This window comes from Hermetia illucens, chromosome 5, assembly GCF_905115235.1.
Source record: "Hermetia illucens chromosome 5, iHerIll2.2.curated.20191125, whole genome shotgun sequence".
Lineage (NCBI taxonomy): Eukaryota > Metazoa > Arthropoda > Insecta > Diptera > Stratiomyidae > Hermetia > Hermetia illucens.
Genome location: NC_051853.1, coordinates 62,955,484 through 62,982,085, shown reverse-complemented (window position 1 = coordinate 62,982,085; position 26,602 = coordinate 62,955,484). Strand labels below are relative to the sequence as shown.

The 26,602-nt window shown below is 42.9% G+C and overlaps 1 protein-coding gene across 5 annotated transcripts in view; it reads right to left on the bottom strand.

The window, feature by feature from the left end:
- The window catches only part of LOC119656792 (eye-specific diacylglycerol kinase), a 533,740-nt gene that overhangs the window by 122,691 nt on the left and 384,447 nt on the right, over positions 1-26,602 (bottom strand). For all 5 annotated transcript variants that reach the window (XR_005250094.1, XR_005250092.1, XR_005250093.1 and 2 more), the window contains 2 exons: positions 6,385-6,526; positions 420-623 (listed from right to left, as the gene is read on the bottom strand). Coding sequence is in view for 1 of the 5 variants with exons in the window: in XM_038063400.1 (XP_037919328.1) it covers positions 420-623; positions 6,385-6,526 (346 nt within the window). In the remaining 4 variants the exon portion in view is untranslated. The remainder of the gene's footprint in view (positions 1-419; positions 624-6,384; positions 6,527-26,602) is intronic.

Genomic DNA, 26,602 nt, shown 5'->3' with positions numbered 1-26,602 from the left:
TTTGGTAAATGATGTTTTGAGGCCCTAATAGCAAAAACCTTGCCTACCTTCCCGAATTGACTCGCATAGCGCTTGGCGAGTTTCATGTATCATATAAGCAGATTCACTTAGATGGTTCTGAACACTTTTTGCATTTGGATACAGTTCTGATTTTTTGGTAGAGCATAATCAACTCCAGGTAATCAATTCTTTTAATCCTCCGATTCATTGCAACTGTCCAACATATACATACCGACTAAAGGACGCATTGCAAAGAGAAATGATATGGGGGGAAAAGGGGAACAACATAATTTATCATTTTCCACTATAAAAAATTTATTTTACTTTCTTTTTTATTGCAGCATTTTCAACACAATTTTATATACATATTTTTCGCCCTCGCCCGAGTACCATGAAAAATAAAAAGCAATTTAACTTACCTTGCTGCACGCTTTACATTTCGCCTTCTCTGTACGCCGATGTAACCAATGATGGTGCGTTGTTGTTTGCTCACGGTATTGCCTCACGCCTACATCACGAAATGTCGGTCTGCACGCCAGTTGGGTTTTCGAACTTACAATTGGAATGCAATTCATATGGGCTATAATTTGACACGCTGCACATTTCATACGTTGTCCACTTTTCTGAAAAATATAAAAATTAAATTGACTTAATTGTCTACCTAATTGGATAAAATTGCTTGATTTATGATAATTTAAAGTTAATTATTAGACTCAATTTGCTTAGTGAGTGGCTATTTTTGTCAGTTGGGGGGTTAAATGAAATTACGAATATAATGCACTTAGCTTAATGATGACCCATATAATGCATATAGCTCAAGAATAAAATATCCGAATCATATCAAAAGCATTGATATTTGGTAAAGGAACTATATTGAGATACATGAACACGAGTTATTATAGAAATAACATACAGCAACTGCAAATGCAGAAGATCGTTTCAAGGGTAGTTAGAAAAGGCGGTGTGAAAGTCGCTGCTTTCTAAATCGCAAAGACATCTAAGGATTGTAAGGTATAGAGGCAGAGAATAACCCAGATGTATATAAGATGGTAGACTACTTACCTCACATGCACTAACTACTCCAATCAGATGGTCCCTCTCTTGAAGCTCGGCGCTGCTCAAGACCTTTTATTTGATACCCAACATGACTATATTCGGTAAAAAAAATTTTTACACCCCCCTTTTGCATATATGGGAATCCCCCCTCAATCTCAACGTAGAAGGATATAACTCACTACATGTCTGGGCGTTCACAGTTCCCACTTTCTCACTAAATTTCGTTTCACTCGGTATAGCCGTTTCTGAGAAAAGTGCGTGTGACAGACAGACAGATTTTCTTTGCAAATTTTTGCAAGGTGGACTTTTTTCCCGCATTTACGACACAGGTCAGACTTGTGAACCCTAGTACATTTTTCGCCACGTGCCCAAATTCTAAACATCTGAAGAAAATCCCAATTGTCTGCTCTGCAGGCAAATAGACAGCGCCCATATCACAGGCAGCAGCACATGTCCGGTGTATAGGAAGGTGATCGACACTTTGCGCAAATGAGGTTCCTACAGCTAAACCCGAACCATTGTCAAGCGGCTCAGGACCTCCTCTTCCAGACGATATTTGGAAACAAAATCGACGTTGCTATTATCTGCGAGCAGTACAAAAATCTAGACAGTGGGGTTTGGGTCGCGGATAAGAGCGGAAAAGCGGCGATATGGACAAGTGAAGCCCATAGTGTTTTACGTAGGCACTTGTCGTGAGACTTAATCCTACGGTCCTCGTCAGACACGGATTGATTTTGTGACCACAATCAGAGCCCCGCTGAGACAAGTCACAACGGTACCAGTCTATACTAAGTGCATGGCTTAGCATTCATACTGGTGGATGCAAGAATTACCTAAATCTCTACCGAACTATGGAGTACGGCACCCGCGTTGATACGCAACACCACGTCGAGGCCCGAAGGTCTCTTCTCGCTTGAACACAACCACAACCACCATGAAACTCCCACTAGGGGGGCCAACCGCAAATAACCGAGCTGTCCTCACATACAACAGGAGTTCACCCGAAGTATGTGAGTCCAGGGGCTTTCCCGGTTGCCATGGTACCAGTATTCCCCTGGTAAGGTTTCGTGACCAATTTGCCACTTCAGATGAGTCCCCGTGCAGACTCGGGTCTGATCGCCCTAATTAGGTCTTTGGAGCATTCGCCTACTGAATTACGGCCGGCAAACCAAAGTAATTACAGCGTCTCCCGGTGCCACCACTATGGAGGTTCTCCTCGGCCACTTGGTTTTGGTTTGGCCGATAGGGTTGCCGCCCCATCTTCCTCACCGCCACCTCTGAGCACCCGGCGATATGGACATGCGGAAATCGGGCTATAGAAGGAACCACGAAGATTTTCGAGAGTGACTTCACTAGAGCAAAAATAGGCGGAATATGTATTTACAGCTGTTATGCGGCTCCAAGCCTTACGAGAGAGGAGTTCTATTCTTTGGTAGAGAGGCTAGCAATGGATATAAACAACCATAATCCTAAGATAGTGGCTGGCGATTTCAATGCATGGGCTGAAGAATGGGGCAGCCGAGAAACGAATGCAAAAAGACGTATATTACTCAAAGCTCTTTCTCGTCTGAATCTTGTGGTTGCTATAACTGGATGCGTGAAAACTTTCCGTAAGAGAGAAATGGTGCTGTGATAGATGACACTTTTGTTAGGGATGTTTTTGCTAAGGATCTGCAGTGGTATGTCAGTGAAGAATATACACATAGCGACCATCAGGCCATAATTTTGGAAATCAGGCATGGTAAACGAATGAAATGGTCTCGGACGAGAGCTGAAAGGTAGGCGGCTAATAAGTTTGACGAGGAGATTTTCGAAGAAGTTCTGCAGCAAAATACAGCACTTGAAGGAAGCGCAGAAAATAAAGCTTTACAGATTGGCGAAAAGTTGCGACGAGCATGTGACGCATCCATGCCAAGGTATGTTGTATCCTAGAAGCGAGTTCCGAACTTTTGGTGGAATTCTGAAATTGGAGAATGCCGCAAGGCCTGCCTCAATGCTAGAAGGCGCGGTCAGCGAAATACAACCGGGGAGCACTTTACACCTGAAAATATAATAGAACTTATGGTGAAAGCAAAGGGGATATGGACCGAAGTCGGAAAAGTGATTGCAGCCATCGGAAAGAAGCTTAAGCAGGAAGGAGGCATCCGAAAGAATGAACGCGAAAGAAACACGAATATTAACATGAGGGGAGAATAAATTCTGGTCCAGCCCCGTGACGTTATACCAAATCGGAGTCCCGCAGGGACAGTGGAAAGAGAAGAAGGTGGTTTTAGTGGGTAAGAGTCCCACATAACCATGTGGCAGGAGCCTGTGGTAGCTTTTGAAGCTTTCCACCTTCCATCGGCAAAAAAACGACCGACAGGTAGATGGACAGACAGACATTGAACCGATTTTAATAAGGTTTTGTTTTGCAAACAAAACCTTGATAAAAATGAGCGACGCGCCGTTTTTTAAGGTTTTGTGTAAAACAAAACCTTATTAAAATCGGTTTACTGTCTGTCTGTCTGTCCGTCACACATTTTTCTCGGAGACTGTAGCCGCGATTGACACCAAATTTGGTGGAAAGGTGGGAACTGTGAACGCTCATGCATACAGTTAGTTGCATCCTTTCACATCGAATTTAAGGGTCCCAATACATGCAAAAGGGGGGTGTAATTTTCTTCTGCCAAATATAGTCATGTGGAGTATGAAATAAAGGGCCTCCATTAGTACTTTTCGAAGCTCGTCTTAGTTTTGACATTTGTTGGAAAGTCGGGGAGTTCGGGAGGGTGAAAGTGGTTATTTATTTCACAGGGCCATTCTCAGAAACTGTTCAACCAAAAAATCTGAAAAAAAATCTTGAGGATGCCACTATATGGTGCCTAGACTCCGGAATACCTTCCATACCAATATCCCTTCAAATAAACTTAATAATAGTATATTACTAAGGGGATTAAGTTAACCCTAGCACCACGAAATTTCGCAGCAAAGGCTATACTATTGAGCTTGATCCCACCAAGTCTGGTGGAAATCGCACTATTACTAACAAAGTTATAATATGTCAAAATTGTCACTCCTTTAGAAATCCAAGATTTTTAATGTTAATATCACCTGAAGGTGGATATAGTCATAATATATGCGTATATTACCTGTTACTACTAATGGGGCAAATTCACACTCAAATGTTTTTATGAAAGAAATACATAAAACTTTTTTTACCTGAAGCGTCCAGCTTCTGGTTTCCCGACTTGTTTTCAGATGTTTCGGCTGGGTAGTTTCTGAGAATGGCTCCATTAAAGAAATCATCACTTTCAACTCAATAACTCATTTCATGTCTGGGCGTTCACTCTTCCCACCTTTTCATCGAAGTGCGTATCAATCGGTTTAGCCGGTTCTGAGAAAAGTGCGTATAATAAGGTTCAAACAGTTTCCGTATTCCTGAACGATTTTCGAGATGATCAAAGGACTACTCAACGCCCTCAATGACTATCACTGCAGATTGCAATGCACCTGCCCTTCAACCGCTCGACAATCACCCAGTTTGCCGACCTTAGGATCGAATAAACTTCGGCTTGAAAAACCGTTGCATATTGTCCTAAAGGAAAAGCAAACTTCTCGTTTTTATTCGGCTCCAGAAACCTATTCTGTTTTTGAGTACTCGGTGTAGAAGACTTCCGTATATTCCGCCACGCATTTCTCTGGGACTTCCCACTTCTCTCTACGTTTCAGGGTAACTTCATGCCTTTTACCAGACAGATGTATGGGAACACGAGAATCGGAAGGCATTGTAACTGGATTCAGTACTCCCAGAAACTCTTCCAATGCTTTGTGCCGCCACATCCGTTGTTTCCCCATAGATCTAATCAAATTAGTCTATGAGCTGCTCTCATTGCAGTGCTTTGAACAAATATTAGGTTGGGGAAAAAGTAATGTCGTATTTTGTCAATAGATGGCAACACATAAACATATCTTGTGTTGTACTTATCGCATCGTCATTCTATACAGCGATTTGAAGACGACAATCTGGGCTACAGGTGACAGTTTTATGATCGTTTCAGTCTCAAGTTATAGCGCGTCAAAAGTGGAATCCACCAAGTAAGAAATTCGTCATATTTTACATTTTTATTACCTGAGAGGTAAAAATGCAGCGAAGGCGGCCGAAAAAATTTGTGAAGTTTATGGGTCCGATACTGTAACGATTCGCACAGCATAGCGTTGGTTCGATCGATTCCGTTTTGGTGTAGTGGATGTGGAAGGTACACCCCGTACTGGTAGGCCAATCGTCGTAGAAACCGATAAAATTGTCGAAATCATCCAAGTAGACCGGCATGTGAGCATTCGCTTGATAGGCCAGGAACTGTAAGGACTAGAAAACCGTTTGGAACCATTTGCAGAAGATTGAATTCCAAAAAAAACTGGATGTTTGGGTGCCACACGAGTTGACGGAAAAAAACTCTTGGACCAAATCAACGCCTGCAATGCACTGCTGAAACGGAATGAATTCGACCCATTTTTGAAACGGATGGTGACTGGTGATGAAAAGTGGATCACGTACGAAAATCTCAAGTGAAAAAGATCGTGGTCGAAGCGCGGCGAGCCGGCCCAAACCATCGCCAAGCCCGGATTGACGGTCAGGAAGGTTTTGCTGTGTATTTGGTGGGATTGCAAGGGAGTCATCCACTCTGCTGGCAGCTGCTCAACTATGGCCAAACCCTCAATTCGGTCCTCTATTGTGAGCAACTCGACCGTTTAAAGCAGGCGATTGACCAGAAGCGGTCAGGATTGGTCAATAGGAATGGTTTTCTGTTCTACCAGGACAACGCTCGGCATCACACAAATTGAGTAGAGCAACTTCATCAGTACAAAGCTACTGAAAAACTGTTGCTCCCGAAAAATATATATACACAATAAAATAGTGTAGTTTGAAGTAAGCTACTGGTCTATCAATTTTAGACTTAACTACAAATAGTAGACAATATCTAACCTCACCGCACTTAATTATATATCTCCTGAGCCTACCACTATAGTAGAGTGAAGATGATTTTCAACTTTTTCGAAAGTCAGGCGAAAGTTAGGGATGGTCATTAATGACCCCTAGAAGCAGCAATTATTCCTCCTGCAACCCAGGAGTATCAAGGAAGTTACTTTCCAATTTATATCAACTGTTGTCAACATACAACAAAGATCTCTCTAGCGAAAAGTGCAGGAAGTTCTGGCAATGCAATGAATTGGTCGTTATTCTGAAGCAAGTAAAGCAGGTGAACGTCGACTTATGAATTGCGTGATTTTCCGCTTTCCAGAAGCACTGTCAAAAATAATGGTTACCTGAATGTGATTTTTAATACTTACTCGACACTCATCAGGAATGGAACACATCTCTCCCGAAGCCGACGTTGGAGCCCATAAATGATCACCGTTGATGGCATTTTCGCTCCAGTCCGGAACTATTCGAATTTGCTGTGAGCCACCTGTTGATCCCCCACTTGGCTTTCTGCAACGAAACCAGAAAAATAGATGAAACAAAAACTTAATATTTCACACAAAATCTACGGAAAGGATTAAATGTAAAATTCAATTTCAAAAAACTTTTTTCCAGATGTTATGTATAATGGAGTCGCAGGCATTCCCTCGACTACATGACTTCACTTCTGTTTTAATTAACTCCCGCGGATTGAGTTTGAAACATTGAAAAGGAAACCATTCAAATCCACAATTTTGCAGAAAAATGGAATCGTTTTTTTCTACAGACGATTGTGCAAATTTGCAGCGAAAGGGTTTATGCATGGTGAAGTTTGAAGAGGAAAATTTAACAATTGCTACTTCATGGTGCAATGTATCGGACCTTGCAGCTTTCGTGGCTAATGAAAAATGGATACCTCACATATGCTAGTGTGCGGTTGAAACATGAAAATGTGCCAGAAAGAAATTAATTCGGGAAATTCAATCTGACAAGCTTTGTTCTGCGGTACCACTTTTTTGTCCAATAAGTTTCGGGTTTTCTAGTCGATCTACCGGGATTATAATGGCCAGGTTAAATTAACTAGGATGGCTCCTATAGTTTAGTTGGTTTGAATGTCAAAACAGTGAGGCTTGCTAATGAATCATATACTGTAACTCTACCCAAATGATTACTCCCCCAATTAAGTATTATTTTACACGAAGGAATTCCTTTGCTCTTTCTTCCCATTTTAATCCCAAATTCTCGAAATTTCAACCTAAATAGGATACTTCTTACGTTAAAGCGAACCCAAATCTTATTCTCCTAAGAAGACCTTCAAAACGAACTGAATCCCCGACAAAGAAGCTTGAAGGGTATGCAATGGTTCTCGAGTTAACCCCGCTCTCTTCGCTTTCGAGAATAAAAATAAAATTACCTTTACCACTAAGCGAACAAATCGGCAGGAAATGAATAGAGAATGCGAACAGAGAATTCTTCAAGGATATTATATTTCCCGAAAAATGGATCAGTTTATTTTACTTCGGTCCAAAGTGGAATAGACTTTCAAACGCAATAAGGTACGAAGGGCTGGGGAGTGAAGTAAGGAAAAGGGCTAAAAAGCTGTTGCCTCAGGGTATGGCGAAGAAAAAAATTGGATATTGTTATTGTTATTATATTTACTAAGCCTCACTATGAAAACGATTTGGTGAAAGAAACGAAAAGATATCTAGAAACCTATCCTTTCAAAAGGACAAAGAAGGACAAAAAGGAATATTACACTCAAGTTTTGTAAGTATGCAATCAAAGTAGAAGTTTATTGGGGTTAAACATTCCAATTTATTCAAAGTTGGTTCAATTTGGGAAGAGGTGCTTGTTGACGTAACTAAGCCTACGCAAATTGAAAGAAGATACTTCTGTGAGAATGGAAACTAATTGAATATTTTTATCTGTGCTGTCATCTATAATAAAGTACTGGTAGGCTTCAGTATAAGGCACAAAGCTGTTGCAGTACGAAAATGCGCAATTTGGAGCAGCCTACCACGTCCTCATTCTGGCCTTAAAATGTAGAAATGATAAAGCAGCAGAATACTGAAGTTCTATGTAAAAAACTGAATACATGAATGCAGGCATTCTGTTGCTAAATAGCCTCACTGAAGAAAAAGTCAAAGTCAGTTCACTGACGAAAATCCTTTAAAAAGCACCCTTAAGTTAGCTTAAGTTAGGGATAAAATCCGTGGGAGACTGTAGAAATAGAAAAATAAGATCTTCGAAAATTGTTTACAAAGGCTTGATAGCGACTATGGTCTTACTTGAGCCCACCATCGAGGATTCCTAGCCGCAGATTTCCAGCCTACCAACTCTAACTTCCCAGGAATAGAAATTAAGGGGAACCAAACAGCGTCAATAATATACAACAAGCAACGGTCACCATAGGCTTCTCAAACCAACCGCATGTCATGTCCATTGTCATGGAATCCCGTGAAAACTTTAGACCTCCAGAAAATATATGGTTGCCATTCCCCTAAATGAGGCATAGCGGATCCATACTGGTTTGATGAAACATGTTTCAACTCCCTCGAGGACTTCTTGAAAAGCTTGTACTTTGCTTTTCATGTGCTACACTCATATAACAACACAAAAAGGACTTTAGCACTGAAGAGTTTCAATTTGATGTTTGTGTTGATATAATTACATTTCCGAATGTCGAACTCAATAACAAGTAATCTTTTGGTCAAGAATTTAGGGAATTATAACTACCAAATTCTCGTCAACAGCAAGGAAGATTACTCAACGACTAAAAACTTTCTCATGAAGAACACAATGAAGTTCTTTGTATACATCGTTGATAATTCGTCGCTGAGGCACGTGCAGGTTGAACTACCCACTGTTGGAAGAGGCGCCGAAGGTACATTTTGATCCACCTCGAGAAGATCCTCAACAAGCAGATATTGTAGTATAAAACCTGCCAGTGGCAGTGGACCAAACGAAGCTCCGAGTGGGTGATCCAAGTCATGTCAAACGAAGTTGTGAGAGAAGCAGGCAGCTTGTCAACTATTGTAAATTCCCTAACTTCGCCCAGGTTGTAAAGGTGAAATGCTCTAAAGCATGTCCCTCCGTCTCTAACCAGCTCGGTGCTCACAACCAATTCCCGCCGCTTGGTCACAGCGCGGTCATTCACGATCGAAGTCCTATTGTTTGCGGCGACCCTGGCAAAACCGCCCAAGCTGAGCAATCAAGACAAGTTAGACAAATGTTACTAACATTAAGATGAACATTAATTCACGGCACGGGCTGGTAGCCAAACATCTTCCATTTCACCCCGGTATTCCCTACCTTTACTGCAAGAAACAGTCACTCCTAACTAGATTATTTCCAGATTAGCGAAAATATACCGAAGTACGTTTCCTTTCCATACCCAGCATCAGCGACCATTATTGAACTTTCATTACCCAGCAAGCTGTCAAGATCACATCCTTTCAGTAACCGAGAGGCTTATCTCCATACTTTCAACCTTCACCAAAATCTTCAAGCGGTCAATCAGAATAGTGAGTGATGAACCCCCAATAATAACGATGATATCCCAGATTTCTAGTTTGCCAAATAAATAGGCCAAACGGTTGAACATACTTGGTCTTAAAAATGACATCTTGCTCGATATAAACCACAAAACACCTACAATAGCCTGCCTTCTTAATTTAAAAGAAGCTTTCGACTAGTTAGCAAAATTCAATCTTCACCCGCACCTCTGCAGGCTATTCCTCACCTTTCTCACCCCCCATTTAGGGGACAATCACAACTGAAAATAGCAGTAACTATTAAGGCTCCAACCCGGCGTCAATGTTGTGTTCACTCACCGGAGCAAAAATCCTCAAGTCCTCTAAAATACTCACCCCAACGAGATCCACCTCCATGAAGGACATAACATGTAGAGAAGCTTGTTTGATCTGGTATTTGGGTGAGTTCTGCCGATACTTACCACGCGAAAACTAGCCCTTAATCAAGAAAAATGCCAAACAAACGTCTTACAAGAGAAAGGAACGAGGATGGCACCGAAAATAATTTCTAGTATTAAAAGTTTATCCTCGAAAATTAGAGCAACTCCTTCCACACAGTAACACAGGCCGTCTACTTGAATGTCGACTCTTTACAATATACCCCATATCATCAAGGTGTTAGCTGATACCCCTCCACGACATTTAGAAAGGTTACGTGCCAAAGAAAGACAAACCCTTGTCACAGCATCGGTATATTCAAAAATAACGATGAAAGGAAGAGCGTCACGTATCGACGCACTTTTACAGAAATGCGTGGTGAAATTTCACAGTGTGAATGGCAATGGCAAGTGTTTGTCGCTTGGATCACAATAGCTATGGGGAGGATACCCAAAGTCCCGATGGGAAACAAAAATTATTTAGATGTGGGGAAAAGTGTTTACCGAGAGCATCAGTAACAAAACCGAAGAAGGATGAGCTGAAAACAGAGCGCTGCACAAAAATACCTATTTTATCTTTTGAAGGCAGGCGACAGCAGAAGATACTCCAGGACCAAGAGAAAGATCCCTCAAAGAAAAAGTTTTCAACACTCAGACCTTCGGCAATTTCAATGGCGGCAAATGATGGGAAGATCTTGGGACGAAAATATCATAATTGAGCTAGAGAGATATCAGGGACAAGCACAACGTGCAACAATCCACAAAGAACGGAGTGAGTGCCCATCTCGACTTAAAAGATCTGTGTGGAAATGTCAACAAGTTCGGAAGAACTCAGAAAGGAATCTCGTTTTTGAGTTGGAAAGATCCAGCATTACTTTCGCATTAAAATTCTCTTGGAGGGAATACCGCAGTACGTGCCCAAGGACACCAAATCTATATAAAGATCTATTCTCACTGAAGTGAGATCCAAAGGAGAAAGCTTTTGCGCAGTTAAGTATAATTTTAGCCAAGATGAAAACAACTTTTGGAAAGGGGATCCGGCTCGGTTGAGTTTTTTCAGCGCCACACTGCCTTGCGAGAATTGCATCCACAGCGGCCATTAGGAAATCTTCGTTGAACTAATGGGGGACCCACAGCGGAGAAAACCAGCATGACAGAAACCGAAAAGGACGTCAGGCTAGTCTGTAAAAGCATTGGGTGAGCAGATTTGTATAGAAAATTAATTAAACAGTTCTCCATATGACACAATGCATCGCTAAATCATGTGATGCGCCCATGGGTAGGATGTGTACATTCCCTAATAAAAGATCCAATAACTGGAGAGTTATGGAACTGACCACCAATGCAGACGAACAGCTCAGATAAGTAGGGCCAACGAGACGCAAAAAGCCCGCTATCAAGCGGAGCAAGAGGGAATGCTACGAAGAAGACGGAAACGGTCATAAGCCCGTGGGGGAGTGCCTATCGTTATGGGATGACTAAGAGACACCTCATTTCGGCACATCACGTACCCCCTCTCTTGTTGAAAATCATCGAAGGTTTGTTCCCTCAGAAATAGAGTGGCACTAACAGCATCTAGCAACTTCTGAATCTAACGGCGATTCCCGCAGTAACCAGAGGCAGACTGACGGATATCTGTAGCACAATAGGCGACGGGAAAGCCCCGGGTCTGGACGATATACCGAATAAAGCTCTTATGTTTGCTGTGAAATTGAAATTGAATGTGCACTGAATTGTTTAAAGTGCGCATGCATCATAAGGATGGTAAACCTCCATCTTCCTTTAAACGGACAAAATGAGGCAAATGTTAGAGTGGGTAACCGACAATTGATTGCCCCCAATGGTTGCGAGCCACGGAGGCCTTTCAAATCTCCAGTATGCGTTCCAAAAGCGATTCATGAATGGGGTTGTACCAACAAATAATGCAGTAAGCAAAGTTGCGGTCGTGTTAGAATTGGTTAACACATCACCAATCTCAAGTCGGCCATCAAATATGATACGAGGCTCAGTTTTAAGCAATACGGATGCTTATGACAAAACATTCGCAGCAAGTATCGCCACGGCAAGGATAATACCGAACGTAGGAGGGCCGCAGTAGTGAGCTCGATCTTGCTTTATGCAGCCCAAATTGAGAAAAAGCACTTTAAATATCATGCTATGCACATACACATCATGTGTGGTCTATTGCTCAGCACTAAGGGTGTGCTGCTTTTAGAATCATCCCACATGAGACAGTGTGGCGCGGCAGGATTCGCAGCATTCGAAATTTATTTCGAATGTTGCGAGTGCGGGCGAATAGATGGTGCGGATCTATCCACTTTGCGTAGCACGCCAATGGAGTGGAAGATCTCAGAAAAGTGTGCGATGAGTAATTTTGTTTTTTGAGACCTGTCACTAAAATTTAATTATTCAGTTGGACTTAAAAAAAAGATTAGAAAAGTTTTAGATATCAAGTTGGGAATTGAGCAGAGAAGTCTTTTTGAGTTCGTTGAATTAAAAAGAATGTTAAGTGTACATTAATCAAAACAACATATGAATTGTTAATTTAAAAAATATCTTAAATATTTATAAGGATTGTTGAAATGAGAAGTGGTGTTAATTACTTAACGGTTTATTTAAATAAAAAAGTAATTGGATTACTTAATTGGTGACCCCGGAACTTCCTAACGCACAACCACCAGTTCAACTACCTCAACTTCAACAACGCCAATTCCAAGAACCCCAACGACGCCTCCTAGTCCCAGCACAACAACCACGGTCAAGCCTCCTTCGAATTGCCGCCACTTCGATGGACCCTCGTTCATCGGAGGAATCGTCCTTACCATTGGCCTGCTAGCCATCTCCTTCGTGGCCTACAAATTCTACAAGACTCCAAAGACTACTTCAAACGGAAACTGGATTACGTCCAAGAACAAATCGAGAAGATCGATATGCTCCAAATGCAGAAGTCTCAATTCCTCAAGGCTGTGCACGAGGTGTCATATAATTGAAAAACTCAAGCACATCATCATCCCCATCAACAAACCTTCTCTACACAGTGTACTGCGCGACACACGTCGGGACATCACCATCAGATTACTCGGCTATCGGAATAAGAAGACCCCACGACGAAATACATACCAAATGTAACCGCTGCAACTTAACGACCTGAGGAAATTCTCTTTAGTTTTACTTTAAAATGCTCGCGTGGCACGCATGTATTTTTCACTCTTCTTTAAGCGTAATGAGTTTGTCCCAACTTTTTGTATAAATAATAATAAAAAAAAAATTTGAAATCGCTGCAAGAGACGGCGTGCAAGTGTTTAACATCGCGAGTCCTCCATTCTCATTGGTGGTGTTTTTGGTCTGCGCTGGATAGCGTCCGCTTCGTTTTTTCTCGTTTCGTGCGTGCATTTGTGGGTGCGGCCTGCCGTGTCGGTGTAAAGTTCACCGCGTTTCAGAATAAACTCACCGCGTTTGCATTTCAATCTCGTACTTTTCGTGAAACAACATGTCTTTTGACAATAGGGACGCGGCGGGCCCATCGAACCCGCAAGTGACCGCCCTCGCCGTACGCGTTCCTCCGTTTTGGCGGCGGAACCCCGAACTGTGGTTCGTACATCTGGAAGCACAGTTCCAAATGTCCGGCATCACATCGGACGCGACCCGCTTCAACTACGCGGTGATCGGCCTGGACGAAGAGTCCATACTTCTGGTGTCCGACGTGGTGAAGTCGACATCGTATGTGCAGCTCAAGAGCGAGTTGATCAGGCGCCTGTCGGCAAGCGAGTCGGCAAAATTAGACCACTTGCTGGCAGGTTTAACCTTAGGTGATCGAACTCCCAGCCAATTGCTTCGTGAAATGAGGCAATTGGGTGGGAGTAAGATCGGCGAAGACCTGATCAAGTCGCTCTGGCTGCGTCGGCTCCCGGAGGGCACCCAGGCGATCCTCGCTTGCGTCTCCGGTTGCTTGGAGGAACTGGCAGCGACGGCCGACCAGGTTCAGGAGGTGTACGTACGCCCAACCTTGGCGGCCGTTCAACCACCGTCGGATGAGGTGGGTGAATTGAGGCGCGAGATTGCTGCATTAACAGCCAGTATGGCCGAGATGAGGGCGACGTTGGACGCTCAGCGTTCGGGCGCCAGATCGCGAGCACGCTCGCGGTCTGCCATCCGAAAAGGGCGATCAGGTAGCAGGTCGTCAAGACAGTCCACGGACCCAGGGATTTGCTGGTACCACCGCAGATTCGGGGATAAAGCGACAAGATGTACGCTACCGTGTAGATTCTCTCCTACCGCAAAAAACTAGGTCCGCGGGGGGTCTTGGCGGCGGCCACCCAGAACGCAGCGCCACGTCGCCTAACTATTTTCGACCCTCTCAGCAGGCGCAACTACCTCGTCGACACGGGTGCGGAGGTTTCGGTCCTTCCCGTACCCCAGCATCATCAACTTTTCCCTCAACCGCTCAAACTTGCGGCAGCAAATTCCTCCCGCATAAACACGTACGGGTATAGGCAAGTGGACGTGAGTCTTGGCTTGCGTAGGACGTTTTCGTGGCGTTTCATCCTGGCGGATGTCAGCTTCCCCATACTAGGCGCAGACTTCCTGTGTCACTATGGATTGCTGGTGGACTTGCAAAACAAGTCTCTTATAGATTCCACGACCAACCTTAATTCGTCGGGACATATGGTATCTCACCCAGGCAATAATCTTTCCGTTCTTTTAGAAGACATTACCGACTCTCGTGTTCGGGCACTTCTCCAAAAGTTCAGCCAGATTACTACCAACTGTAGTCTCTCCAAACCAGTGAAGCACAATGTGCAGCACCACATTATCACTACTGGTTCCCCGATCTTCTCGAAGGTGCGTCCTCTACCATCTCAGAAACTGGCAATTGCACGGAAAGAGTTTGAACAACTCGTTCAACAGGGTATCTGCAGGCCCTCAAACAGCTGTTGGTCTTCCCCACTGCATATGGTCCCTAAGCCAAACGGCGAATGGCGCCCATGTGGGGATTACAGAAGACTAAATGCACAGACTGTTCCTGACCGATATCCAATTCCACTCATCCACGACTTTGCGCATCACCTCGCGAATTGCCGCATCTTTTCGACCTTGGACTTAACCAAGGCTTATCACCAAATTCCAGTAGCTCCTGAAGACATTCCAAAGACGGCAATATGCACACCCTTTGGACTCTTCGAGTTCACCCGGATGACTTTCGGATTGTGCAACGCGGCGCAAACCTTTCAAAGGTTCATTCACTCAGTCCTGCGAAACCTCGAATTCTGTTTCGTATATTTGGATGATGTTTTGGTCGCTTCTTCCACTGAGTCTGAGCACTTAGCCCATCTCGAGTGCATTTTTCAACGTCTCCTTGAGGCCGGTTTAGTCCTAAACGTTGAGAAATGCAAATTCCTTCAACAACAGGTGAGATTCCTCGGCCATTTTATTTCCCCTGAAGGAATACAGCCCGACCCAGACAAGGTGCAAGCGATAACTAGCTTCCCGCGTCCAAAGACAGTGAGGGAGTTGAGGAGGTTCTTGGGCATGCTAAACTTCTACCGTCGTTTCCTGCCCAAGGCCGCCCATTTCCAGTCCATTTTGAACGCGTACTTGTCTGGCCCCAAAACTAAGGACACACGAGAGATCGTGTGGTCTGAAGAGGCTATCTGCGCGTTTGACAAATCTCGTCAACAACTGGCTGACGCTACGCTCTTGGCATTCCCTCTGCAAGATGCACCCCTAGCCGTTTTTGTTGATGCCTCTGACAACGCAGTAGGTGCTGCCCTTCACCAAAAGGTGGACCAAGTTTGGCAGCCGTTGAGCTTCTTCTCGAAGCAGTTGAATCCCGCTCAACGGAACTACAGCACCTACGATCGCGAACTGCTCGCCGCATACCTGTCCATCAAATACTTCCGTTTCTCCCTAGAAGGCAGGCCGTTCACAGTGTTCACGGACCATAAGCCTCTCACGTTCGCTTTGAAACAGAAGCCCGACAAAGCGTCCCCTCGTCAGCTTCGACACCTGAGCTTCATAAGCCAGTTTACGTCGGACATCCAGCACGTGTCCGGGAAGGACAACATTGTTGCTGACGCTTTGTCTCGTGTCTCCGAAGTTAACATCCCCGCCTCACTCGATTTCTCGGCTATTGCCAAGGCGCAAGTGGATGACGCAGCACTTCAGAGCCTCAAGTCCAACCCCAAATACAAATTTCGGGAGTTGCCCATCTTCGGCTCAAGCCTCTCGCTCTGCTGCGAAGACTCGGAAAAGGGACCTCGGCCATACATTCCGGCCACATTTCGCAAGGAAGTGTTCCACGCAGTTCACGACTTGGCGCACCCCGGCATCAGGACAACAAACCGGTTAGTCACCGGAAAATACTTCTGGCCCTCCATGAACAAGGATATTAATTCCTGGGCCAGAGAGTGCATCGCATGCCAAAAATGTAAGGTCTCCAGGCATGTTAGGAAAGAAGTGGGCTCATTCCCCCGCACTACCAAGCGTTTCCACACTATACACCTCGACATAATAGGGCCTTTGCGAGACTCGCACGGTTATAAGTATTGCCTCACAATCATCGACAGGTTCACGCGGTGGCCTGAGGCAATACCTCTGAAAGACATTACGGCGCAATCATGTGCTGAAGCCCTCTGTCGAGAGTGGATACCTCGCTTTGGCGTCCCTGCAGTGGTTATCACTGACCAGGGAATGCAATTTGAGTCCACCCTTTTCTCCGAGTTAGGCAAACTCCTTGGTTTTAAACGCCAGCGGACTACGGCATACCACCCACAATCCAATGGGATGTTGGAACGTTGGCACCGGACGCTGAAAGCCGCCATTATGGCACGCGACGACCCGTCCTGGACGCAAGTCTTGCCTCTCGTCCTACTCGGCCTTCGAACAACTCGCCGAGAGGAGTTTGCTGCCAGCCCCGCGGAGCTGGTTTACGGGGAGAACCCGAGACTCCCAAGCGATCCGGTCTTCGACAAGAGATCGGGTCTCACGGAGTCGGGGTTGGTGCGTCTGCTGAGAGACAATCTCCGACGCATCAAAGCGCCACCACCCACTCGACACTCGTCCATACCTGCCTGTTCGCCCAAGGAGCTGGACACTTGCACGCACGTGCTGATCAGGACGGATGCCGTCCGGAAGCCGCTGCAGCCTCCATATGAGGGCCCGTACCGCGTTCTCGAGCGGGGAGAACATTTCTTCCAGCTCGAGATCGGTGGTCACAAGAGGGCGGTCTCTTTGTCCAGGCTGAAACCCGCGTGCGCCCCGAAGCAACGTCGTGTCCGCTTTGTGGATTAACGGCGAACGAAGTTCGGGGATCAGTCGCTGAAACCCCTAGGTTTCATCTGGGGGCGGAGTGATGTGGCGCGGCAGGATTCGCAGCATTCGAAATTTATTTCGAATGTTGCGAGTGCGGGCGAATAGATGGTGCGGATCTATCCACTTTGCGTAGCACGCCAATGGAGTGGAAGATCTCAGAAAAGTGTGCGATGAGTAATTTTGTTTTTTGAGACCTGTCACTAAAATTTAATTATTCAGTTGGACTTAAAAAAAAGATTAGAAAAGTTTTAGATATCAAGTTGGGAATTGAGCAGAGAAGTCTTTTTGAGTTCGTTGAATTAAAAAGAATGTTAAGTGTACATTAATCAAAACAACATATGAATTGTTAATTTAAAAAATATCTTAAATATTTATAAGGATTGTTGAAATGAGAAGTGGTGTTAATTACTTAACGGTTTATTTAAATAAAAAAGTAATTGGATTACTTAAACAGTACTTGTCATCTCAAGAAAGATGCCGATTGACATCTTAGCAGATGGCAATCATACATAATAAGAAGTCCATCTCTCTTATATCGTAAATGGAAAAAGCTCAGAAAAAGAAATTTATAACTAGATGGCAGCAGCGATGGGACCGCATTTTATCCCAAATTATTTAACTGGAGACATAACATGGGAAGATCAGTCTCACCCAGTTTCTCGCGGCCAGGGAGATAAAGGTTTAAATTAGATACATCACCTGGTTGACCAAACTACGGTGGGGTCCCAGTGCGGATATTCTTCCAATGTTCAAGATGCGTAGAAGAAAGGAAAAACATAGATAAAATCTAGGTACAATGCTAGCACCGGGCAATTTGATGCAAAGATTGCCAGCAAACGAGGAGGATTGTGCAAAAGGGATCTCGCAAGGTCACCCAGAAAAACGCAGCTAAGGACTACCGATTGCATACTGATCTCAACACCTGGAGATGGTAAATATTTGATTGCAATAGTATATATTTCAATTTTACTAAAGTCTACTATGCCGTCAAAAGGGCCTTAGGTTGAGAAGGTGGAAGAATACAGCCCCAATGGGTGAAATGCATCAACGGGCTAAGAACAGTTTTATTCCACATATGGGTTCTAAGTTAGTTAGCCTCTGGATAATATGTAATTGTCAACAAGCTAGGCGATGTGTACCCTTAATGAGAGGGATCGTAGGCTGAAAATATCAGGCCCGAGATTATTCCGAGCTCAAGGGAATCCTCCCTCCATCCACCTCCCCACTGACAGTGGGATTGTTAATAAGTAAAGAAATTAAGGAATATATTTGAATAAAAGTGTAACTTGAGAATGGCAAAATGGATTGGAAAATACAAAACCGCACTCCATTAACTGAGGTGAATTAGGTCTAAATCGGAGAGTCTAAAACCCACAACTCATTTTGGCAACATGAAGTAAATCCATTTGATGAAAAAGTAAACAATTTTCCGAAATAAAATTCGGGACCTCCTGACCCTTCAAAACATTCCCTGTATCAAAGCCTACGATTCACCCGATTCCCTTGCACTTCTGGAGCAAATGTATGTTGCCTCAGACCTCCATCAATCTGCCACCAATAAATTACTGGGCTAAATGCATTTTCAAATGAAGCTTTAATTAAGTTGAAATTCCACCATTAACTTAACCATCTCACATTTTCACCACTACCTAAAATACCTTCAGCCCAAGACGGCATCCTTTTCGGTACTTTAAAACTCTCATTATCGTCTCAAAACTTTTATCACATCGATTTTATCAAGTCAATTTGAACTTTTTGAACTTCACAAGTTCAAAATCTGAATTTTCTCACTTCAAATTTATTTTCTCAAGTTCAGCCAGAAACCATTTTGAATGAACGCAAGCAGAGAAAAGAGGTTATTCGGAAAGGATTGAAAAAAGTCTCATTAAAGGATTATATTTCATCCGTTCAGTTGAGAATTTTCGGGTTCAAGTATCTTTGCGGCCGCGGTATGGTATCTAAAGGATGAAGTGGTAACGATGAACCCTTCATTCACTGAAGGAACCATGAATGAATGAAAATTAATTCACTTAAGACTTAAATATTCTTGTTTAAATGAACTGCAGATGGTCAAGTTACTCGGTTAAGAAAATTTTGGTTTTTTAAAGGACTGGTATTACCGACGAGCGTTGGTGTATCAGCTCCCTTGCCAAATCCTTTTTAAAATGAGAAGAAAATTGTTAATGCACGCTCTCCAATTGTAGGTTGTAGTTGGAGGAGCAAACGGACTCGAACAAGTATCGAATTAATATTTGCAACTCCTGAATCCTTAATTAGATCCATGAGACATTAACATAAAGTATTGCAAAAAAAGAGTTTTAATGGATGATCCCAAAAGGGCGTTCAAGACTGGATAATAGATATGGTAGGCAAAGATGGTTGAAATTCATTTACAACCTGAAAGTATATGTGATTACAAGCCCAGCTGTATGATTGATCTGATTATAGAGTCAATGATAACGTAATGACGGCGCCAAACTGCCCACCGCATTTTACTATTAAAATTTGAAAGGTATTAACCGGAAAATATTGTAGTCGAATCAGGTGTCCTTTTTGAATTCCTTGTAATCGTAATTCAGTTTCAATATGGAAAATTCATCAGCTCTACTAGGCATATGATTTTTCCATCGATGACACCCGCATATTTCGTGTTTTTCAGAAAGGATGCAAATTACTTTTGACCATATCATATTGTACTGAGAATAATATGGAGGGAATGGATATTGTCCTTAAAAGTATATTACACGCGTGGACACTGCAAGTGAGCATCACGTTGCAACGCCCAGACTATTAAAAAAATTATAATTCTTGCCGTGGGTATTTAATGGCCGGCAGAAATGTTTTCAGTAACATTCAGTACTCATTAGTCGGTGCCTTACCTCTGCCCTAGTAGCAGTGTGGCCGCTGGGGTTAGCGAGTATTATTCGTTCCTTTATATGAATTCCCAAACACGTCAAGGATACTAATTATATTGAACGAAAATCTTGACGGGCTTCAAGAGTGACCTGAGACATGAGAATCGAACGGGTCCTCGTGGCGGACAGAGAGAAGGTTTGCCGTAATTATATTAAATAGCAATTCACCGTATGCGGGGGGTTCACAGTTCCAATTATTTTTCCGAATTTCGTCTCAATAAATGTAACCGTTTCTGAGAAAAGTGCATGTGACAGACAAATAGACAAGCAACAGCCTATAGAGACCAGAGATTGAGAATGCGTCAAAATCCGTAAGGAACAGCGTACAGAGTTATTATGAACAAAATTTCTTCTCCATACAGTGATGGCTCTTCTCGTAGCATGTCAGCGGTAACCTAGGAGGAACTTGCGGAGATTTGACGGAGAACCGATGATAACAAAGCTCCAGGTTTAGATGCTGTTCCTAATAGAGCTCGCTATTAAAACCCGGCTGGTTCATCAGCTTGTTTGTGGCATGTATGGTAGAAGAGATTTTCCTCGCTCGGTGGAAAAGGCAAAAAGTATTTTCGCTCTCGAAGCCCAATAAGCAACCGGGATCATTATACCGCCCCGTTTTGCCTTTTAGACACTGTATGAAAGAAGCATGAAAGGGTTATTCACAATAGACTTCTCCTTATTATAGAATATAGGGGTAGCCTATCAGAGCGACAGTTTGGTATTTGCCAAGTTGCCAAGTTCACTAATAATAAATGTTCCCAGTTACATTGGACATCAAAAAAGCGTTCAATTCATTGGGAGTGGGTAAAAGGCTTATTCGCGAAAACGAAAGTTACCTCTCGGAAAGGAAACTTTGGTATGATATGGATGAGAGACCTAAGCAGTACAAGGTCACAGCAAAAGTACCACAGGGGAACGCGATGTACAACGAAGTCCTTGTCCCTCCCTTGCCAAAAGAGGCCATATTAATCGTGGCTGTCATTGCGAAACAACCTGAAGATTCGGAAGTGCACGCTAGCGAACTCATCAGTGCTATAAAAGGCTTGACCATGCGGAACAAAAAACAGACGAAGTTGATTACTAACCGTAGAAGAAGAAATACGATTGTTTTGGTCATATCATCACTTCAAAGCCGGTTATCAAATATCCGCAGGTGATGATGGATGCGAAAATCAATTTCAAGGGACACCTGGACCATGCCTGTGAGAAAGCGACAAATACCAGCGTATTGTTAGCACAAATGATGCCTAACATTGGAGGTCCAAGATATAGCCAAATTAACTTCTCACCGAAGTGGTTCGCTCTACTCTGTTATATGCGCCATCGGTCTGGGAGGAAACACTTGCGTTTGGGAGCAATCGGAGGCCGCTTAGTGGTGTTAAGGATGCGCAGCGCCTTCAGGATAATCCCAGGTGAGCCAGCGTATGTCATTGTGGGAAAACAAGCGAGATACGCTATCTGCACGAGAAATGGAGAATAAAAACGGGAACCATTGGAAAAGTGGCAAAGTGGGATGATTCGCAGAGGAGTTGCTGGACACATACTCTGTTTCCCCGCATTGAGCAGTGGATTCAGCGACGACACGGCGAGATTAACTATCACCTGATTCAATTTGTTACAGGAGGTATCTGCATCGATTCGGACTGGCTGATTCTCCCTTTTCCCCCAATGTGGTTGCACATCTAAGGACCAGGATCATGTCATATTCAACTGTCCACGATTTTGTTCAGAGAGAAGGAAGCCTGGAATTAAAATCAGCATAAACCTTCAGAACATCATCGGGGAAATGATGAAGTCGGGGGCGAACTAGTGTGCGGTGAATTCCACAATCAAGAGGACACAGCCATAACCTGGAAGAGGAGGGCGTGGGGAAGGAAGACTTGTTCGCCTCAAACGCAATCCTTCCCACGAAGTAATGCCTTGCGGTATTCCTGCAGAGAGGGAAGAAGGAGAATGTGGTATGGTTTTAATGGATGAGAATCCCATACACAAACAGACAGTAATAAGGTTTGTTGCCAAAAAAATATCAAGCATCCCCAAGAATCCCTTTCTACTAAGTTGAAAGAAAAATCTCCACTGCCAATCTATGTTAATGGACGCAATAGAGCAATGAAAACTCTAACGACTGAAGCAATGGTTAAAGATTACCAAATAATTGCTAACGTCTGAAAGGTTCAAACCTTAAATGCAGAACACCTATAGAACCCCATTGGGAAGGTATTTTTTTCCACAGTCCTACTGATGTATGAATACTTCGTGAACACGTTTTTGGTGGATCACCTTACCCAAAAGTCAGGATCAAATGCACTCATTCTGGGATTATTACTTCAGCAAAAGAGGGGTAGTGGCTACTATAAGAGATTTGGGAATACTCACAAAATCAGAAGTGAGCTCCTGGAAATTTGTAGTAAGATATGTAGAAGCTCCAGATTTTGTAGAAAAATCTAAGATCTTTCAACTCACAGTAAAGACAACGCATTCTATGGGCTACGGTACCGCCGTTATTTTTTAACTTAAGTAACCTTCTCAGATATGAGCGCTAAATTGATGCGATTAGCGGCAGCGAACCTGGATGAAAAATGCGTTGCGATCAATGATCCCGAAGTTGATAGGGAACGTTAATCAGCGTAATAACATGCACGACGCGATTATAGATCAGGTGCATCCCATCAGGATAACGTACTTCAAAGTTGAAGAGGACACGAAAGCACGTAAAGAAGAAATAGTGTAGATCAGGCAACAGAAAGTGATGGTTGTAATAGCAGCACAAACGATGAGGAAGAAATTGCATTCCAAGAAGCTATTTAGGAATGAAATATTTCAAGGTGATAAGCACACCTCACAAATGCCCAATAAGCCACAAAGAAATCCAGATGGAGGGATGCAATCTTGTGAACGAACAACAAAAAGGAAAAGGAGAAACTGATGCCGTTGCAACCTATTAATTCAGAAGAAGGAAATTTATCTAACCATCCGAAGAAGACCACTAACCGCACCAAAGACTATACTTGGACTAGAGTAGAATGTAAGAAACGGTTGCAACAGAGAGCCAGGCTGGGCACGCTAACCACAACCGAAACCAGTGGATTGACGAACGCAGAAATTTTTTGACCGATCTGAGTTGAAATATCACATGTATAAGGTGTACACAGAAAGGCGACATGTTGCAAGAGCTTACAGCGGGTGAAGACCTACGGAAGAAAATTGGCGTGTCGCTAGGTGATGCTGTGGCAGTCAAAATGAGCGAGAATTCGATGGTGACCAAGTGCAAGGACCTGGTTGATGTCATTACGAAGCCCGAGATCTGGGAAGCCTTGTAGTCTCAATCAGGGCTATAACCGGTGAGTGAGGCTAATGTGCGACATAGGAACCAGTATATTAACTCATAGATAGCATACATAAATGCTTTAAATACTGGCATTTTGGCGACTTAGCGAAAGCTTGAGTCGGTTATCAAGACAGATCGAGAAGGGAAACTATCTTTCGATGAAAGGCGCTACAATTCGAAAGTAGTGGCCGGTGATTTCCCCGCATAGACACAGAAATGGGGAAGCAGAGAAACCAATGCATGATGAGGAGTACTGCCGGAGACATTCTCGCGCTCAAATGTTCTACTTGACAACCTAGGGGAGAATTACAATCTGCAGTGGACCTCACCTTCATCAGTGATACCTTAATTAAGGACTCGCCGTGGCGTGCCAGCGAGGAGTGTACATACAGCTATCACTAAGTTATGATCTTTCTACTACTTTTGGTACGTTTGGAAGAAACACTGTTATCGAGCAGCACACAAGAAAAACTTTCACAGGTCGTGGAAAAATTGCAGCGGCCATGCGGTGACCTTATGCTTCGGAGTAACACTTTTTGAAGATGAAATCCCAATTTCTGTAGGAATTCAGAAATTGAGCAATGTCGGAGGAATTGCCGACCTGAATTCGAGGAGCTACACCTGCGAAATATAAACACAAGGAAAAAATTGGAGGAAGCTATCATGAAGAGCAAATCCGAACATTTTGGGGGTGGGGCATACATCACCGGCCTGATGTCAACACATGGAAATTAAAGTTGATGAATAAATAATTTACTTCCGGCCAAGGCTTAAATAATTGGGAGTAATGATTGACAAACAAAAGGTTTAACTTTAGGAATCTCGCGAATCGGGGAATCTAAAGTATGTTATTTTGATCGTAGTTGGCCCGATGGGAATCAATCGCACAAAATCAAAAGAGAATTCATGCTGAAGTCAACACAGGTTTGGAACGAAATTGTAAATGAGCTCAAAGCTATTCACCAACAGCTTAGGCAGGAAAAATTGCGAAGAAAATAAGAAAGGGAGAGTATCACAATGAGCCGCAGTTAAGAATTGATCCAGTCCCGCGACGCAGAGCAGCCCCGTAGTGAGAGTGGAGGATAAGGCAATAGTTCTAGTAAGTAAGGCTCTCATACAAATGCATGGCAGGAACCAATAGTAGATGTTGAACCTTACCACCTTTCAACGTTGAAAGAAAGACGGTCAAACAGAAATTAAATCGATTTTAAGAAGGTTTTTAGTGTGAACCTTATTACGAGCAAAATAATTCAAAAACTCTACCAACCAATTGCGTTTAAAAGAAAATAGAAAACTGTCGAACAAGTCAAAATAATCTACGTTTAGAAGGCAGCTTCAACTAAAGAAAATCCAATATCCAAGCGAGGGTACCTTGAGGTGGTGTCCTCAGTCCTTGATATATACTTTTTACACGTCAATACCATCGACGAAGGTAATGTAAAATAATTGGTTGCTAAGTCTTGACATCTGAATACTGGCAAGGGATGTAGAGTGTTTTGGGATTTTTTTGTTGTGCCTATGTAACATATAGACTAAAAGGGTGCAAAAATCAAATGTAATAGCAACTTTTGTCTTTCAACAAAATCAGGAGGTAGTCTTGCCTTTGCAAAACATCCGTATGTATGGCAAATCTTACAACGGAACAATCATCAAATCATGCAAATAAGGCAGGCTAGGTTCTTTCAGGGACTGGTAGGGGCTGTAAGTTTGAGTAAGAGTGATTTTGCAGTATAATGGTACATGTTACCCCTTATGTCATCATTTTATCTGCAGCGTGATCCAGTAGTGATTCAATTCCCTTAGATTAGATCTTTCAAATCGCAAACCAAAAAGTCACAGAGCCACACTTGATTATTCCAGTAGGACTAGAATTTAAGATTTCGGAAGTTTCTAGGTTTTCCGTGGCCATTTTGTTCAGAAGTTATAAGACAGTGGATATAAGACAATATTTTTGGTTTAATGTCGCGTGTCCACATTCTTTAGGTGAAAGCACACTTGTACGATAAGTAATCGCCATTTTGCCGGTATAATTGGAAGATATATATGGCAACTATAGACGATCTTCCAAATCCATTACCTGCCAAATGCGGCCTTCTGATTCTATTAAGGTTTCGGTTTTTACTTACTAGTAATTACTTTTATTGCCTTCATCCTTTAATTTTCTTCCGGTTCAATTTATATTTAAGGTCAAATGAATACCTTGGAGGATTCGCTTAACAGCTTTATACCTTAAAACTACGCAAAAGTTTGAACAACAGCCATATAACTTTCAGTCGATAGAACGTTAAATAATGACCTCCCAAATGCACCACTAATTTTACCAAACTAATGATTTCTCGAATCAGATATCGTGATATCTATCGACCTGAATATTAATGCGATACCATCAAAATGGACCTGCAATGACCACCAATTGTGGGCAGAGACAAAGAGTCCATATTTCACGAGTAAATTACTGAATGTGCTATGGTCGCGGTTTGCAGAGAAACTAAAGTGTTAGAAGCTAGCGAGTGTCACGTTAAGCTAACGTAAGACTAATTTTGTCAGGGTGACGAAAACGAGTCAACTGGGATTGGAAAAGGGATGAAGGAGCCGCTTTTTCTGAATCACAATTTAATTACAATAACTCAGGAAGTACCCATTAACTGAAAGCTCTTTATTTGATGTGGTTTGTGGTATCATTTGTAGCCAGGGGCGTGTTAGAACAGGGATGCATGAGAGTAATTATTTACTTTTGACTTCAAGGGATGTTCCTATTTTTCTCTCCATATATGTATGTATGTACGAAAAAGGTGAAGGGCACTCATAAAAAAAAGCAACCATTTGGAGAAGTGTAGACAGAATTAAAAGTTATCTAAAGGTTAATTAAGATTATAATTAATTTTCTGGCCTTTTGGGGTAATGTGTTGGATATAGAACTATGGAAAGTCCAAATTATTCAAGATGTAGTCATTGTTTTATTCGTTATCTCGCCAGAAAAAAGAAAACCAAAGTCAACCGAACATCTCAGAAAATAGAGTGAGGTTCTAACCGCCTGTTAGTACTTTAGCAAAATAAGGAATGGCTATTATATTCGCGGTAAGGTACACGGTGAAGTGAACCTCCAAACGCATAATTCAAGTTAATTAAAGGATGAATTACTGACA